This window comes from Bufo bufo, chromosome 4, assembly GCF_905171765.1.
Source record: "Bufo bufo chromosome 4, aBufBuf1.1, whole genome shotgun sequence".
NCBI lineage: Eukaryota > Metazoa > Chordata > Amphibia > Anura > Bufonidae > Bufo > Bufo bufo.
The window spans coordinates 476845974-476861805 of NC_053392.1; the positions used below are offsets into that span (position 1 = coordinate 476845974).

Consider the following 15832-nt stretch of genomic DNA (forward strand, 5'->3'; position numbering starts at 1 on the left):
TCTGGTCTTATGAATCACTATGATGCACTATTGTAAGAAGCCACAGAGGCAGTGTGATGCTCTTCTGCTGGGAAACCATGGGTCCTGGCAGACATGTGGATTTATTTTTACATGTACAACCTATCTAAACATTATTGTAGATCAAATACATCCCTCCATGGACAACTGTGTTTCCTAATGGCAGTGGCTTCTTTCATCAGAATAACACACCCTGACAAAATTGTTCAGGAATGGTTTGAGGAACATGACACATAGTTCAAGTTTGGGCATAAATCATACATAATCTAGTACATGACAACCTCTTTCTAACAAAGCTAGAACCAGCCCTGTACCTCACATGGATCCAGAGATCTCCCCATTCATTGCTCCAATTGTTCTGCTAGATTTATTTCAAGCTGGCAGTTTATGGGGCGTCTGTTTTCACAGAGGGTTTGTCCTGTCTGCTGCAACTAGTGGCAGTTGAACGCAGTTGTGTCTCAGTGATGTGGACAGTGAAATTAGAAAAAAGGGCAAACAGCAGGTGGCTCTACACAGATAGATTTCATTGAATAATATACAATAATACATTTTTAATTACATGCAATTACAAAAGTATTCAGATCCAGGCGCTGGTTTGAAAAATGTAGAATATTTTTAGTTGGAAAACCACTTTAACCTCCAAACTCCTCAGATCTCATACTGATCATGTGTTTGTGGGACATGCTGGAAAAACAAGTTTGATACATTGAGGCCCCACTTTTCAACCTACAGGACTTAAAGATCTGTTGCTAACGTTTTGGTGCCAGATACCACAGGACACCATTAAAGGTCTGGTGGGGTCCATGCCTCGACAGGTTAAAGCCACTTCAGCTGCTTTTAAGGGGGACCTACATAACATTAGGCAGGTGCTCTGATCTGTTAGGGCAGATCAGTGACTTAAAAATACACCCAACAATTGGACATCATTAATTCCCCAAAAACTGCCAATTTGCCAGTTGCAAGTATGTTCGACTTATGAGCAGGACACAAAATTCTAAAAGAAATTTTTATGAAGCTCATAATTTTAACACACAACCTACAGGTAGCTCTCACCAGTACTGATGTGAAAGTGCACGAGTCCACCATTAGAAAGAGATTGCAAAGAATGAACCTACATAGGACATGTACTATGAGGAAACTATTGCTATACAGAGAACATCAAGACTAAACACCTAGTAACACATCTGTACTTCTGCTAATGTCTTATGGAAAGAAAAGACATTAGATAGATTTATTGGCCCACGGTACCAAAAGACATGTATGGTGAAAATCAAAGGCAGCAGTTCACGAGAAGTGAATTCTTATGCCAAGTCAACGCCTGGAACTCACTGAGTTACTGTGGAGACATTTAAAATGGTCTGTGCATGCAAGAAATCCCTCAAACATCAAACAGCTGAAAACATCCATAGAATAGTTTAAAAAATATCTCCTAGTCAATGTCAGCGACCGTTGTAAAAAAAACCCTGAATTTTGTTTTGCATTGTAATATAATGTGTTCTAAATAATGAAATACTACAGTATGTGTAATCAATTTAGAAATGTTCTAATGCAAAAAGTGTGCGAAAAAAATAAATATTTGATTAATGAAAAATCTGAAATGTTTCCTAAAAATTAGTTTGTGCATCATAAAGCTCTACATCATACAAAGCAAGCCTAAGGGTTTCCAATTCCCTTTCACAATGGACCATCCAAAGTGATAGGTCACAGCAAAGCTAACAGACGAACAGAATAGTTTCTGCTGGGTAGTTGACAGATCTTATTTTGAATGTTGAACATCACACTTACAGTGGTGTCATTATTTAGGCTCTATATAGCACTGTTTGTACAGTATGGCAGTGTTATTTGAGCACACTATGACACTATTATATGAGTAATGTATGGTGGTATTAGTGGACATTGTGCAAGAAGGAAAGAGCAGTGCTTTTCTAACGGATCCGATCTAACTCTCTCTACACGTCTTGTGCTGGTTATAGCTAGTGATGGGCAAAGTATTGGGAAATTCGATTTACTGTAGCTGCTTCGCCGAATTTTACAAAAAAGTTCACTTTGTGACTTCGTCACAAAGTTAATTTCTTTGTAAGTAGTGGGTGCAATGACAAGGAACGCCACCCCCCATCATTGCACCTCTCAGATGCCACTTTTATAGCTGATAGCAATATTACAGTGTTAAATAAAATAAAAATGAATAAAATCATACTCACTCTTAGGGTCCATTCACACGTCCGTTGTTTCTTTCCTGATCTGTTCCGTTTTTTGCGGAACAGATCTGGACCAGATCTGGACCCATTCATTTTCAATGGGTCCTGAAAAAAAATCAGACATTGAGCTGTCCGATTTTTTTCAGGACCCATTGAAAATGAATGGGTACAGATCTGGTCGAGATCTGTTCCGCAAAAAACGGAACAGATCAGGAAAGAAACAACGGACGTGTGAATGGACCCTAATCCATTTGATTGCGAAGAGCCGGCCGCCGCCATCTTGATTAAAGATCTAACGTGAAATCTCGCATGGCCCGTGATGAGGTCAGCAGGTTGCCCAGCGCGGTGACGTGATACGTCACCATGCACAGGATTTTGCGGGGGATCTTAAATCAAGATGGCGGCAGCCGACTCTTCGTGTTCAAATGGATGAGGTAGGTATGATATTTTGTGTTTTTTACCACCATTTGGGGGTAATCAATTCACTACCATGAAGCACAAGGAAATTAGGCTTCATTCACAGCTAATCGAATTTTCCCTGAAATTCGGATCGAGTTCCACTTCATCAGGTTAGATTCACTCAACACTTGTTATAGTGCTTTGTAGTTTTTAATGTGCACTCACATTTAGAAATACTCTTAAAAGACACAGAGAAAAAAGTTGACAATATGATGACTTTGAAGCAAACGTTGGTAAAAACACCAATGCAATCTATGTGCTATAATAATATACTTTAAGGATAAAGGTGTATGTAGGCTTTGAAAAGTAGAAAAGCTCTCAGATGTGCTCATGTTAGACTCTGCAACTGAATTACATTCAGATTTTATCTCAATTTATGATATTAATACTGTTCAAATCATCTCTAATGCTAATATGATTTAGATCAACACAATAACACAATACACAATAAGCAATGCTTATATTGAGCGTCATTTTTTCTAACTTTATGCTAATAAAAGGCACAGTGCTGCAACACATCATAAATGCAGTCTACAACAATCTTGAGGTGAATCATCTGGGACAAAAGTGTTGGAAATACGTCTGCAAAGCTATGAACTTACATATGAGCACAGCACATATCATCTAAAAATGTCTATGTTTGTACAACTCTACGTGCTTTAAGCCTTAAGCAATTACAAAGAAAGAGAAAAAAATACGACAATGAGACAATATTCACAGTACTGTCAAGGTTACAACTGCAATGTTAATAAATACTTTTGTAATATGTAATATGGCATAAAATCAAAATTCAAATTGACAATAAAAAGTGCCCAAAGGGGTTAGAAACAATGGGTCTAATCCAGAAAAATGTTGCCATACGTAGTATAGTATGCTATAATAATACATCTAGAGAAAATATGTAATATAAATTGAAATGTATAATCGGTCACAGGAAATGATACAGTGCTTTAACATCCTTTTTGCAATTCAAAGACGTTCAAATCTTTTTCTTCTTGGTAATCAGATCAAAGTGAAGTATGTGAAATAGTAATGGCCCACAGGGGAGCAGGAGAATCTCCCAGTGGGCCCCCGAGCAAGGGTGGCAATCCAGTCCCTCACCCCCTGCACAAATGGCACATGGCACAGTAGACTAACAGCACTACATACATATTGTCAGCTACAGCATCTCAGCCAGTGTATGCATCCTTAAAGAAACTAACAAACTAATCAGTTTATTATTATAGACTTATTGGGTGGCTGAGATTACTTTTAGGGACAGAAGCTGGACAGCCAGTGCTTAAAGGGGTTATCCGAGACTAAAAAATGTCCCCCATATGCCTGTGCCCCTCACACTGATTCTACTTACCTGGCTCCCTGCTCCCTGGCCGCTCCTTGTCCCCGCACCCCTGCTGCTGCTTCTTCCCATGCGCGGATGAAAACATCCAGTGTCGGGGGGAGCAGCCAATGGCAGGTGAGGACGGGGACAAGCCTCCCTAGCATCGTGATTGACGTTAGGGAGGCCTGTCACCGCCCTCGTCTGCCATTAGCTGCTCCCCGCCGACACCAGATGTTTTCATCCGTGCATGGGGAGAAGCAGCGGCGGTGGTGAGAGGAGCAGGAGCGGACAGGGAGCCAGGTAAGTAGATTCAGTGTGAGGGACCCAAGCATATGGGGGGAATTTTTTAGTCTCGGATAACCCCTTTAATTTCCCTAGGGACCTCCCTTCTTGGGACCTCTATAGACTTGCGACTGCCTGTCGCTGTGTGAGCAGGTAAAATTTGCTTGTAGCTGTACAGTGGGTCCCAGAATGATTTTACTGGTGGACCTACGTAGGCACCCCAGTCTGACACTGGCAGCAGTCCTACCTATCTAACTCTATAGCTAATGATTTAGATATTGTGCAGTTTGTAAAACATTACAAGAACCTTGTCAGTGATATACGCCCTCTCAATACAACCCACACTTCACAAATGCTCATTTTAAAAGTTATGAATACTCTTGGAGGCAATTTTATTTTATGATTGAATATACTCATTTTGTGCTAAAATTTTTCAACTGATTTGTATTAAAAAATGTCAATATCTTGCTTTTTGACGGCACTGTGTATAATCTCTGAACTCCTGACAGCTCATAAACACTAATTTACGCCATATTCTTATCATTTTGATAGGAATTTAGCTATAATAAATGCTGTCAGGTGTTGGAGTTGTCAGAGCAGCAATGTGCTGGGTTCAGTGTGAAACAAAGCAAATTACTCTGCAGACAGACTGAAACATAACCGTGTAGAACGAAAACTGATGACAATATATCAGATCGGCAGGGTCCTGACTGTTGGCCCCCTTGATGATCAGCTTTTTGAAGAGACCACAGAGCTCATACGAGCGATGCCTTCTCTTCACTATTTACCTGTCACTGCAGCAATAGCAGTAGTGAGCAAGTGTAATTACAACCATGCCATCCCCATTTGCTTCAATAGGACGGCTCCTTCCTACTCAAGTAATTACAACTCCGCCATCCCATTGAAGTGAATGGGGACAGCGGAGTTGTAATTACACTGCTCACTGCTGCTATATTGGCGACGAGCAGGTAAACAGTGAAGAGAACACAGTGCTCATACGAGCGCTGCTGTCACGGATGTAGTAGAGGAGAACACCAAAAGATAACAAGAAGGAAGGGAAAAGACACTAGGCCGCACCGCTAGGGAAGGAAAAGGGTCACCACCTATAAAACCCTGCTCCTGGCCCTAACTCCTATCCTTACGGGCACCTCTCGATGGTAGAGATGCCCATACACAGGAACCTAGAAAACCCTGGTGGCCCTCAGATGCCCTAATAGTAATGACAGGGCAGAGACAACCAGCTCCTTCCCTGGTGAAGGAACCAGCGTCTCGCTGAGGCCTAGTAAACAACAAAGGTGGGGGGAATACAAAATACAACAAGCGGAACACTTAACGTCTGAGGCTGATGGATGATGGATGAACAGGACTTCAACTAGAACCACACTCCAGCTCTTCCAAAAACCAAATGAAGCTATCCAGAGCAAGGAGTGATGGGTAAATTCAGACTAAATAGGCGAAGGTAAAGGTCACATGATCCACACCTGAACAGGAGGTGTGGACATACCAGCAACACACATACAAAGTGAAACCAAAAGAGCCTGTCAGATCACTAACGTGCAGATAATCTTTCAGACCTTCTCAAACCTGTCACCGGTGTGACAGCTGCATTCTCCTCAAACAGCTGATCGGCGGGGGGTGCTGGCAGTCAAGCCCCCTTGATCTGATATCAATGACCTTTACTCAGGATAGGTCATGAAGATAAAAAAGCTAGACAAACCCCCTTCATTTATTAGCTTTAGCAGGGTATTACTTTACAGCATTACCATGGATCTCCGTTGGCCACATTTTTTTATATAGATATGCACCAAGGAAAATAAAGAGGCAGACAAAAGTATTTTTGAAGCCATCCAGTCAACTTCAGAGACGCCAAAATACTAGTGTAAGAGGTCACATTATTTATTGAGTCTAAAATATAAGCCCCAAATATTAGGGACTGGGTGATAAGACACTTGAGTTGACTGCAACAACCACTAAACATGAGGCACAGGAGCATAAAACACCGGACACACTAGGAACATTGGCATATGAAAGCATTGCCTTGTACAGTATAAAACTTATTCCATCAATGATTATAACATCTGTTAAACTGACAATTGTTCTATATATGTATGGTAAAAAGGGTGAATTGACTTCAACATTGACTGCCTGAGGATAGACTTTAAATTGTATCACAGAAAACTCTTATGAAGTCAGATGAAGGACTATCCAAAATTGTACTGCAACTCTCCAGCTATTTAAGAATGTCTAGATAGCTCAAAATCCAGAGTCATAATGGACTAAATGGCCATCATATCCTATCCTTGTATCCATTTGTCCGGTTGTACTACCATGAATAAATTTTGAAAAAGCGCTAAGGAGCCATCTTTAGCCTCAATGGAATACTAAGACTTCTTTATGGAGAATCAACAATAAGATAAAGAGATGGTGCTCAGTACTCTCTGCCATATGCAAAATGCTCTCCTCCAAAATGAAAGTGTTTGCCAGGGATTAGAAACCAAGTGGACTGCATTTTACTATATTCTCTTCTGTGCACTGATGTGTTGCACAGAAAGTATATACTAGCACAATGAAGTAAAAGTGAATCAAGGCAATTATAATAAATAGATGTTATTTCCAACTTTCTGCAATACACTATATGCATATGGGGATGGCTATGACTGAACCACGTATTAAATAAATCTTGCATTATGAAAATTTGAGAATGACTATTACAGATTATTACTGGTTTATATATATATATATATATATAATATATATATATATATATATATATATATATATATATAGTTATCCAAAAAAGAGCCAATATCATTAAGAACTATCTTCAGGTAAAGAAGAACAAGGAGCACTGGAAGTGATGATATGGCCTCCAATGGAGCCCTGATCTCAACATCATCGAGTCTGTCTGGGATTACATGAACAGACAGAAGGATTTGAGCAAGCCTACATACAAAGAAGATCTATGGTTAGTTCTCCAAGATATTTAGAACAACCTCCCTACCACATTCCTTCAAAAACTGTGTATAAATGTACCTAGAAGAATCAATGCTGTTTTGAAGGAAAAGGTGGTCACACCAAACATTGATTTGAATTAGATTTCTCGTGTTCATTCCTTTTGCATTTTGTTTATTGATAAAAAATAAACTATTAATATTTTTGAATGCACTCTTACTTGCAGCATTTTTCCCACCGCTGCCTAAAGTTTTTGAACAGTACAGTATATAAATAATTATTGTTATATATGATTATTATTTTTCATTAGTTTCTCTTACACAACGCAATCATCTCACCTTCTGTATGGACAGCAGACACATAAGTCCAGTTATATCTTTTCACGATGTCCAGTATAGCCTTGGCTTGAAGAATGTCAGAGGGGACCACCCGCAGAAAGTATTTAAATAAAGTTTTGTCACTCAGGTCAATACTTGTTGCAGAATAAGCGATCTGTGGTATATCAAAAAGTTGCAACAGGTTCTGAACTTGGATTGCTACAGAACTAGACCCTGGTCCAATCACACCAGCAATAGGCTTTTTAATTCTGCCCTGAGGGGTTGGTGTGGCATCTAAACATTTGCTGATGCCATCTTTGTCATCTCTTATAGAAATAAGAGAATCTCGTATGAATTCTATGCTTTGCTCCAGGGCTACAGATGAATGCCAACAAGAGTCTCGTATTTCTGTCCCCAGGGTAATGTTGGGTAGCAAAGTCTGGTCCATGTTAATCAGATCCAGTGTGTGAAACATGGCTTCTACCCTCTGGATGCCATACTGTTCTCTGATTTCTCCACATTTTCTCTCTGGTACCCTTTCAGCAGGTGGCTGGTGGTGTACAGAAAACAAAGCTCCTATGATAATATCTCCATCCATTCTAGCCACCGACCTTGGGCTAGAGGCACCAGCTCTACCTACAATTCCATCAAAGCTTTCCAGTGTTATAATCATCATCATGATAATCAGGAAGAAATTTAACATTTTGCCCAAGAAAGCCATGCAGATCCTGGGAGAGAGGTGAATGCGTTGCTCAGAAATGATGCCCCTTAGCTCTAAATTTTCCTAGTCACAATCCAGTGCTTCCAGATCCAGCCTTAGTAACCTTACATTAGACAGACTGAGTCTGTAGCCAGGAACATCTCTCCAGACACAGTGACCCTGTTTTATAGAAATAGAAAGAATATATTGATATGAAATACCTTAGGTCATCAGTGTGATTGGATAGATAGATAGATAGATAGATAGATAGATAGATAGATAGATAGATAGATAGATATAGTGTCACAAGCATGCTTATGTGTGATTGCTGGTATTTTGTTGCATGTCAACTTCAGTTCTCATCATGAAAGGTTGTCATTTCCTTGCTTTAGGCGAAACATAGGGTTGAAAAATAGCCCTGCATCATTCTTTCCCAATTTATGTTAAAAAATTCAACTTGTTTATCTCGTCCTTTTGGCAAGGTCACAACTTGTGCACACAGAGCAGCTAACAAATGCAGAACCATTGCCAGATAAAGAATGTAACCTAAGTCTGTAGAAACTTTCATGGTGTGAAATAGCTATATAGACATGGTTTTATGAATAGAGAATGGATATGTTGTTTACAGATATTTGGCATAAAAAGAGCTCATTGCGAGGCTTTTCGTGGTTGACCACCTAGTTTGTGCTCTGCATATATACATTAGTCTATGATATTAAAATAAGCTGATGGGTAAGTAGTGCTTGAACTGTTCAATACATGGTAGACAGTACCAGCTTTCTCTATGTCTGTTGTATAGTACAAAGCAATAACTATTGTACAGTATGTGAACATTATGTCCATGTATTTGTAGATTTCTATGGAACCTACAGGCTTTAGCACTAGGGACAGAACTTTCTCAGTGGGGGCTTCATAGTACTATGCTATATGAATGTTATGCAATCATTTCAATTGTGAAGGAAACCCACAGGCTTCAGCACCAGGGACAGAGATTTATCTGTGGGTATTCTATAGTACTACTCTATATGAATGTTATGCACCTAGTTTAATTGTGAGGGGAATGTACTGGCTTCAGCACCAGGGACAGAGCTTGGTCTATCACTATGAGTATTGCTGCTGTACAGTGAGTGAAAAGACAGCAACTTCTAACCTACATGTATGTTAGGTGCTCTACATGTAATGCTATAGTCTATATGCTTTGTAGAATATCTGGGGGCTTCAAAGCCATGGACAGTAATCTATCCATAACTAACCTATATGCATGGTACAGGTGCAATGCATGCAATGCTATATGCTTTGTAGAAGATCTGGGGGCTTCAAAGCCAGGGACAGTAATCTATCCATAACTAACCTATATGCATGGTACAGGTGCAATGTATGCAATGCTATATGCTTTGTAGAAGATCTGGGGGCTTCAAAGCAAGGGACAATACTCTACTACTATATGTTTGTTGTATAACTAACCTAAATGCATGTTGCAGGCATGTTGTGTTCTTTACATAGTATCTGGTGGCATCAAAGCCAGAGTCAATGCTCTATCATTATACGTGTTTTGCATAATCCTATGTGATTTCTGCTGGATCTGCTGAAATCCAGCTATTGCATTGCACAGAAGGTAACTGTAGAGCAGCTTTTAACTACGTGCATTTAAAGAATGTCAATGCATTGTGTGTGTTTTCTATGTAACATGATTGCTCCAGCACCAAGGACAATGCTACAGCTATACCTAAGTGACTATAACTCCCATCCGTCGTCACTTACCCAGACAGTGCAAGGAAACAGTGGTCCACTCATGTCCATAGCCACAGTTGCTTTCTTATCTAGCTCTGTCTATAACTCTCTCCCACAACCACAAAGCACCCACACACATTCAGCAGCCCACACACAAGCCTTTCCAACCACCAGTTCCTTCTGTTGCTGTGGGCGCAGTGCATTGCCCACTCTAAGCATGGCTGTCTCTTAAGACTAGACACCTACTGACCAGTGACACATCCACTCAATAATCAATAGGGATTACACTCACATTCTCAGCACATGCAGGAGTGCCATACGGAAAGGAGCACAAAAAAAATAAAATCAGCTTGGCAGTGGCAAGTGATGGAATTGATAAAAATCATACATGGGATAGGAGGTTTACTGAATGAAGGTGGCAATGCTGAGTTAAAGGATCAAAGTTAAGACTTACCTAGGTGAGAGATAGAGAACGGCTCCTTGATGAAATCGTTGCTCTGTGAACACCAGCTACTGCACTGACACAATGAGCTACAGATCCAGGGTTTTGTCTGTACTCTAGTGCCCTCTTCCTTCTACATTATTTCACCACAAGGAGACAAAGTTTTCTTCTGTAGGATCTGTTATGTCATGGTGCTTTAGCATATGATTAGGAATGTGAAGGGTTGAGCTGTAAATGGACAACCCCCTGCAGCAATGTATGTAACATCCTAGGCATGAGCTTTGATTGTATTCCCCAGATGTTTAACTAGTCCGTATTCAGTGCTAGCGTTTCTCCAAATCATTGTAAGTAACGTAACATTGTGATCAAATCATAAACGCAGTGATTTGTGCTTGAAGTGCTGAATTTTATAGTAAGGACAATAATAATGATAATGATTAGAGATGAGCAACGTTTTAAAAAATTTGATTCAGCTGCTTCGCCTAATTTTGTCAAGAAATTAGATTTGTTCCAAATTACTTTGTAACAAATCACATTCCATTGTATGGGGTACGGCGATCGCGCTGCCCTGATTGCAGCATCTGAGGGTCATATTCAGCTCTTTAGGGGGTTAAAATGAAAATATATACACTCACTTCATCCATTTAAATGTGGAGACGCGGTTACGGACATCTTGATTGCAGAAAACGCGTCAGTTGGGCTGCACGTGGGCTTGATGACGTCACCACGTCATCACGCTGGCCAGGCGCGGTGACATCATCACTGATGACATCACCGCGCCTGCCCAGCAAGATGCCGTGGTGACGGCACATGTCTGCGCGGACCCCAATTGACGCTTTTTTTTTTCAATCAAGATGTCAGCGTTAGCCTCTCCATGATCGAATGGATGAGGGGAGTATGTTTTTTTTAACCATTTTAGGAAAAATTGATTCGTTACCATGAAGCGCCAGGACGTTCAGATTCTGATCGAATTCCACTTCATTAACTTCGATTCACTCAACACTAATGATGATGATAATAATGATGATAATGCTAATAATAGTGATGATGATGATAATAATGATAATACTAATAATAGTGATGATGGTGAAAACAGCGATGATGATAATATGTAAAGTTATGGTTCCTCAAACACTTAGTAGGTTCCTGTGATAGTAATCGTCATTTTGGCACTAACCTTTAATGACCCTCTTTACCTGACATTTGTGTACTGTCTTGATGTTGTAATTACTATCTCCTTCTGTCTGAAACCAGGATATCACTCTGGTGACCCTTCTGTCTGCTAACTTAAAATCTGTTGGATTGAAAGTCATGAACCTGATTGTCTTTCTGCTGCCTCTCAGTACTGTTTTCCAGATTCCATTTTGTCCTGTTATAACAACAAAGCATCTATGTCAAAAGAACAACAGCACAATAATGAAATGACAAGCTTTATAGGAATTAGGAGTTACAGCTGCAAGAAAAAGTATGTGAACCCTTTGGAATGATATGGATTTCTGCACAAATTGGTTATAAAATGTGATCTGATCTTCATCTAAGTCACAACAATAGACAATCACAGTCTGCTTAAACTAATAACACACAAAGAATTAAATGTTACCATGTTTTTATTGAACACACCATGTAAACATTCACAGTGCAGGTGGAAAAAGTATGTGAACCCTTGCATTTAATAACTCGTTGAACCTCCTTTGGCAGCAATAACTTTTCCTGTAGTTGCAGATCAGACGTGCACAACGGTCAGGAGTAATTATTGACCATTCCTCTTTACAGAACTGTTTCAGTTCAGCAATATTCTTGGGATGTCTGGTGTAAATCGCTTTCTTGAGGTCATGCCACAGCATCTCAATGTCACAGTCCTACAGGCTCACCTGAGTCAGAGGACCGCTGGCTGGAGGTAGGAGTGGAGCCCAGTGGCAAGGACCGCAGGCAGGTAGTAGGTGCAGGAAGTCTGGCAGAGGCGTAGTCGGTAGGCAGGCGGTGGGTCAGGGCAGGCGGCAGTAAGCGTGGTCAGACAATCCGGATGGCAACGGTGGTAGCAGTTCAGTTGGTAGGGACAAGCAGAAGAGTAGTCGGTAGGCAGGCGGTGGGTCAGGGCAGGCGGCAGTAAGCGTGGTCAGACAATCCGGATGGCAACGGTGGTAGCAGTTCAGTTGGTAGGGACAAGCAGAAAAGTAGTCGGTAGGCAATTCCTGGTCAGCAGTGGACTTCCAGCAGTAGCAAGAGCAGCAGATGAGGAGAAGCTTGATCAAGGCTCAGGAACTCAATAATCAGCAAACTGGAGTGCAATGGGCTGGACTTATATAGGGAAGTACCAGGTGTGGGGAATCAAGGGTAATGAGCAAGGCTTGGCAAGACTGAGGTTAACTAATAGGCTTCAGGGAGGAATGTCCAGAGAGGACGGTAGCCTAGTAAGCAGGGCTACCGCCTGGGATGTGGTTGGTCACGGGTTCGAATCCTGACAGTACTCCCCCCCTTCCAAGGTGACCTCCGGGCACCGCAGGGGCAGGCTTACCGGGGTGCCGTTGGTGGAACTCTTTTACCAGTCTGGGGGCGTGGACATTTTCTTCTCGCTCCCAGGAGTTATCCTCGGGAGGGTAACCCTCCCACCCAATTAGGTATTGTAGTCTTCCCCGGTGGATCCTGGAGTCGAGAATCTTTGCGACAACATATTCTTCTTCACCCTGTACCCTCACGGGTGGTGGAGGGGGCGAGTGGCGGCCTGTGAAGGTGTTCTCCACGTATGGCTTGAGGAGAGAGCAATGGAAGACAGGGTGCACCCTAATGGAGTCCGGAAGGTCGAGCCGGAACGTGACCTCGTTGATTTGTGCGGTGATCCGGAACGGACCCATGTATCTTTGGGAAAATTTTTTGGAGGGGACCTTCAATCTGAGGTTCCTGGTGGACAGCCACACCTTGTCTCCCACATGGAAGCCCGGGGTGGGTTTGCGACGTCTGTCTGCTCCCTGTTTAAAGCGCCTCTGGGCAAGCTGGAGGTTGTCTATAATGTTCTTTTGTGCCTCCTGTAGGGTTGTTGGGCGTTCGGCCACTGCTGGGAGGGTGGAGGCGATGGGTAGGTGGGGAATGAACACCGGGTGCGAGCCTGTGTTAGCAAAGAAGGGGCTATGCTTGGTTGAGCTGTGCTCAGCATTGTTGTAGGCGAACTCGGCCGTGGGGAGATGATCAAGCCAGTCATCCTGCAGGTGGGAGCTGAAACAGCGTAGGTATTGCTCTAGGGTCTGATTAGTTCTCTCCGTCTGCCCGTTTGACTGAGGGTGGAAAGCAGAGGACAGGTTCACTTTAACCCCGAGCGCCAGGCAGAAGTTCTTCCAGAACTTTGAGGCAAATTGTACGCCTCGGTCGGAGACCACGTCGTCCGGGATCCCATGCAGCCTGAAGACCTCTCTGAGAATTAGATCGGCCGTCTGTTTGGCGGTGGGTATGCCTTTGTAGGGGATGAAATGGGCCATCTTGGTGAGACGGTCGACTACGACCAGCCAGGATAGTGTTCATCCCTTTTGAAGGAGGAAGGTCTACCACAAAGTCCATGGAGATCGAGCCCCAGGGGCGGGAGGGAATAGGGAGGGGTTGTAACAGACCCACGGGGGAGGAACGAGGAGTCTTATTGCGGGCACAGACCGTGCACGAGGAGATGTACCTCTTGATGTCCTCCTTGTATGTTGGCCACCAGAAGGAGCGGGAGAGAAGCTACTGGGTCTTTCTTGTGCCAAAATGGCCGGCCAGCTTGGAGTCATGGTTGAGTTTGAGCACTTCGAGCCGTGCGATTTCTAGTACATATAGTTGTAGGTCCTGATGAAACCAATGACCGTTCTTAAACGTAAGGCTGATATTCCCTGTGGGGTGGGCGAGGAAGGGGTCATTTTCGTATCCTTCTTTGATTGTGCCCAGGAGTTCTTTAGAGTAGGTGGCCCCTACGACCCTTCTCTCGGGTAAGATGTTATTTTGGCCCTTGTTACTCTGTGAGGGCTCGGAAAACATTCTGGAGAGGGCGTCAGCCTTGCCGTTTTTTGATCCAGGGCGATAGGTGATGAGATAGTTGAAGCGGGAAAAGAATAGGCTCCATCTGGCCTGTCTGGCTGAGAGTCTCTTAGCGCTGCGGATGAACTCGAGGTTCTTGTGGTCAGTAAGTACGATTATGGGGTTGGTGGCTCCCTCCAGCAGGTGTCTCCACTCGGAGAAGGCATCCTTGATCGCCAGTAGTTCTTTGTTCTCGATGTCATAGTTCTTCTCGGAGGGGGACATCTGGCGGGAGAAATATGCGCACGGGTGTAATAGCATCCTCTCCTCTGTCCGTTGTGACAAAACTGCCCCCACCGCAGAGTCTGATGCATCCACTTCGACTGTAAATGGGAGCTCGGGGTTCGGGTGGATTAGGATTGGGGCAGAAGTGAAGAGGAGTTTCAACTTGGTGAAGGCCTCCTGGGCCTCGGGTGTCCAGGAGAAGGGGACTGCCTTCTTGGTGAGTTGGGTGATTGGTGCTATGACCTTGGAGAAGTTCCGGATAAACTTCCGATAGAAGTTGGCGAAGCCAATGAATCTTTGTATCTCCTTCTCGTTTTTCGGAACGAGACAGTTCATCACAGCTTGGACCTTCCCCGGGTCCATACTTAGGCCCTCTGGGGAGATGATGTATCCGAGGAACTGAGTGGTGGTTCGCTCAAACTCGCATTTCTCTAGCTTGATATAGAGAGAGTTCTGTCTGAGTCTCTGCAGTACCCTGCGGACGTGTTCGCGGTGCTGCTCGAGGTCTTCAGAGAAGATCAAGATGTCCTCCAGGTAAACGACTACAAACAGATCCAGCATGTCCCTGAGGACGTCGTTAATGAAGTGCTGGAAGGTGGCGGGAGCATTGCAGAGTCCGAAAGGCATGACCAGGTACTCGAAATGACCATAACGTGTCTGGAAGGCGGTCTTCCATTCGTCCCCAGGGCGGATTCGGACGAGGTTGTAGGCCCCTCGAAGGTCGAGTTTGGTGAAGATCTTCGCTTCCCGGAGTCTCTCAAGGAGTTCGGAAATCAGTGGGAGCGGGTACCGGTTTTTTACGGTTATGTCATTAAGCTTTCTGTAGTCTATGCAGGGACGCAGGGAGGAGTCTTTTTTCTCTACGAAGAAAAAGGGGGCTCCCGCGGGGGAGGTGGAGGGCCGGAAGAACCCCTTCCTCAGGTCCTCGTCCAGGTACTCTTTCAGAGCCTTGAGTTCAGGCTCTGAGAGGGAGTAGGTACTGCCAAAGGGTATTTCGGCCCCGGGCAACAGTTCTATAGGGCAGTGGTAGGGTCGGTGTGGTGGCAGCTTGTCTGCGTTTTTCTTGTCGCAGACATCCTGGAACTCGCGGTATTGAGGGGGTAGCAGATCCTTGACGGATAGTTTTGAGATGGTGGTGTCTTCGGGTGGAAG

At 43.2% G+C, this 15832-nt stretch overlaps 1 protein-coding gene across 1 annotated transcript in view; it reads right to left on the reverse strand.

Annotated features, from left to right (window-relative positions):
- GRM1 (glutamate metabotropic receptor 1) overlaps positions 1-8265 on the reverse strand; it is a 537794-nt gene extending 529529 nt beyond the window's left edge. The window contains exon 1 of the mRNA XM_040430147.1: positions 7566-8265. Within this exon, the coding sequence (XP_040286081.1) occupies positions 7566-8265 (700 nt within the window). The remainder of the gene's footprint in view (positions 1-7565) is intronic.
- Positions 8266-15832: the final 7567 nt, after the last annotated feature.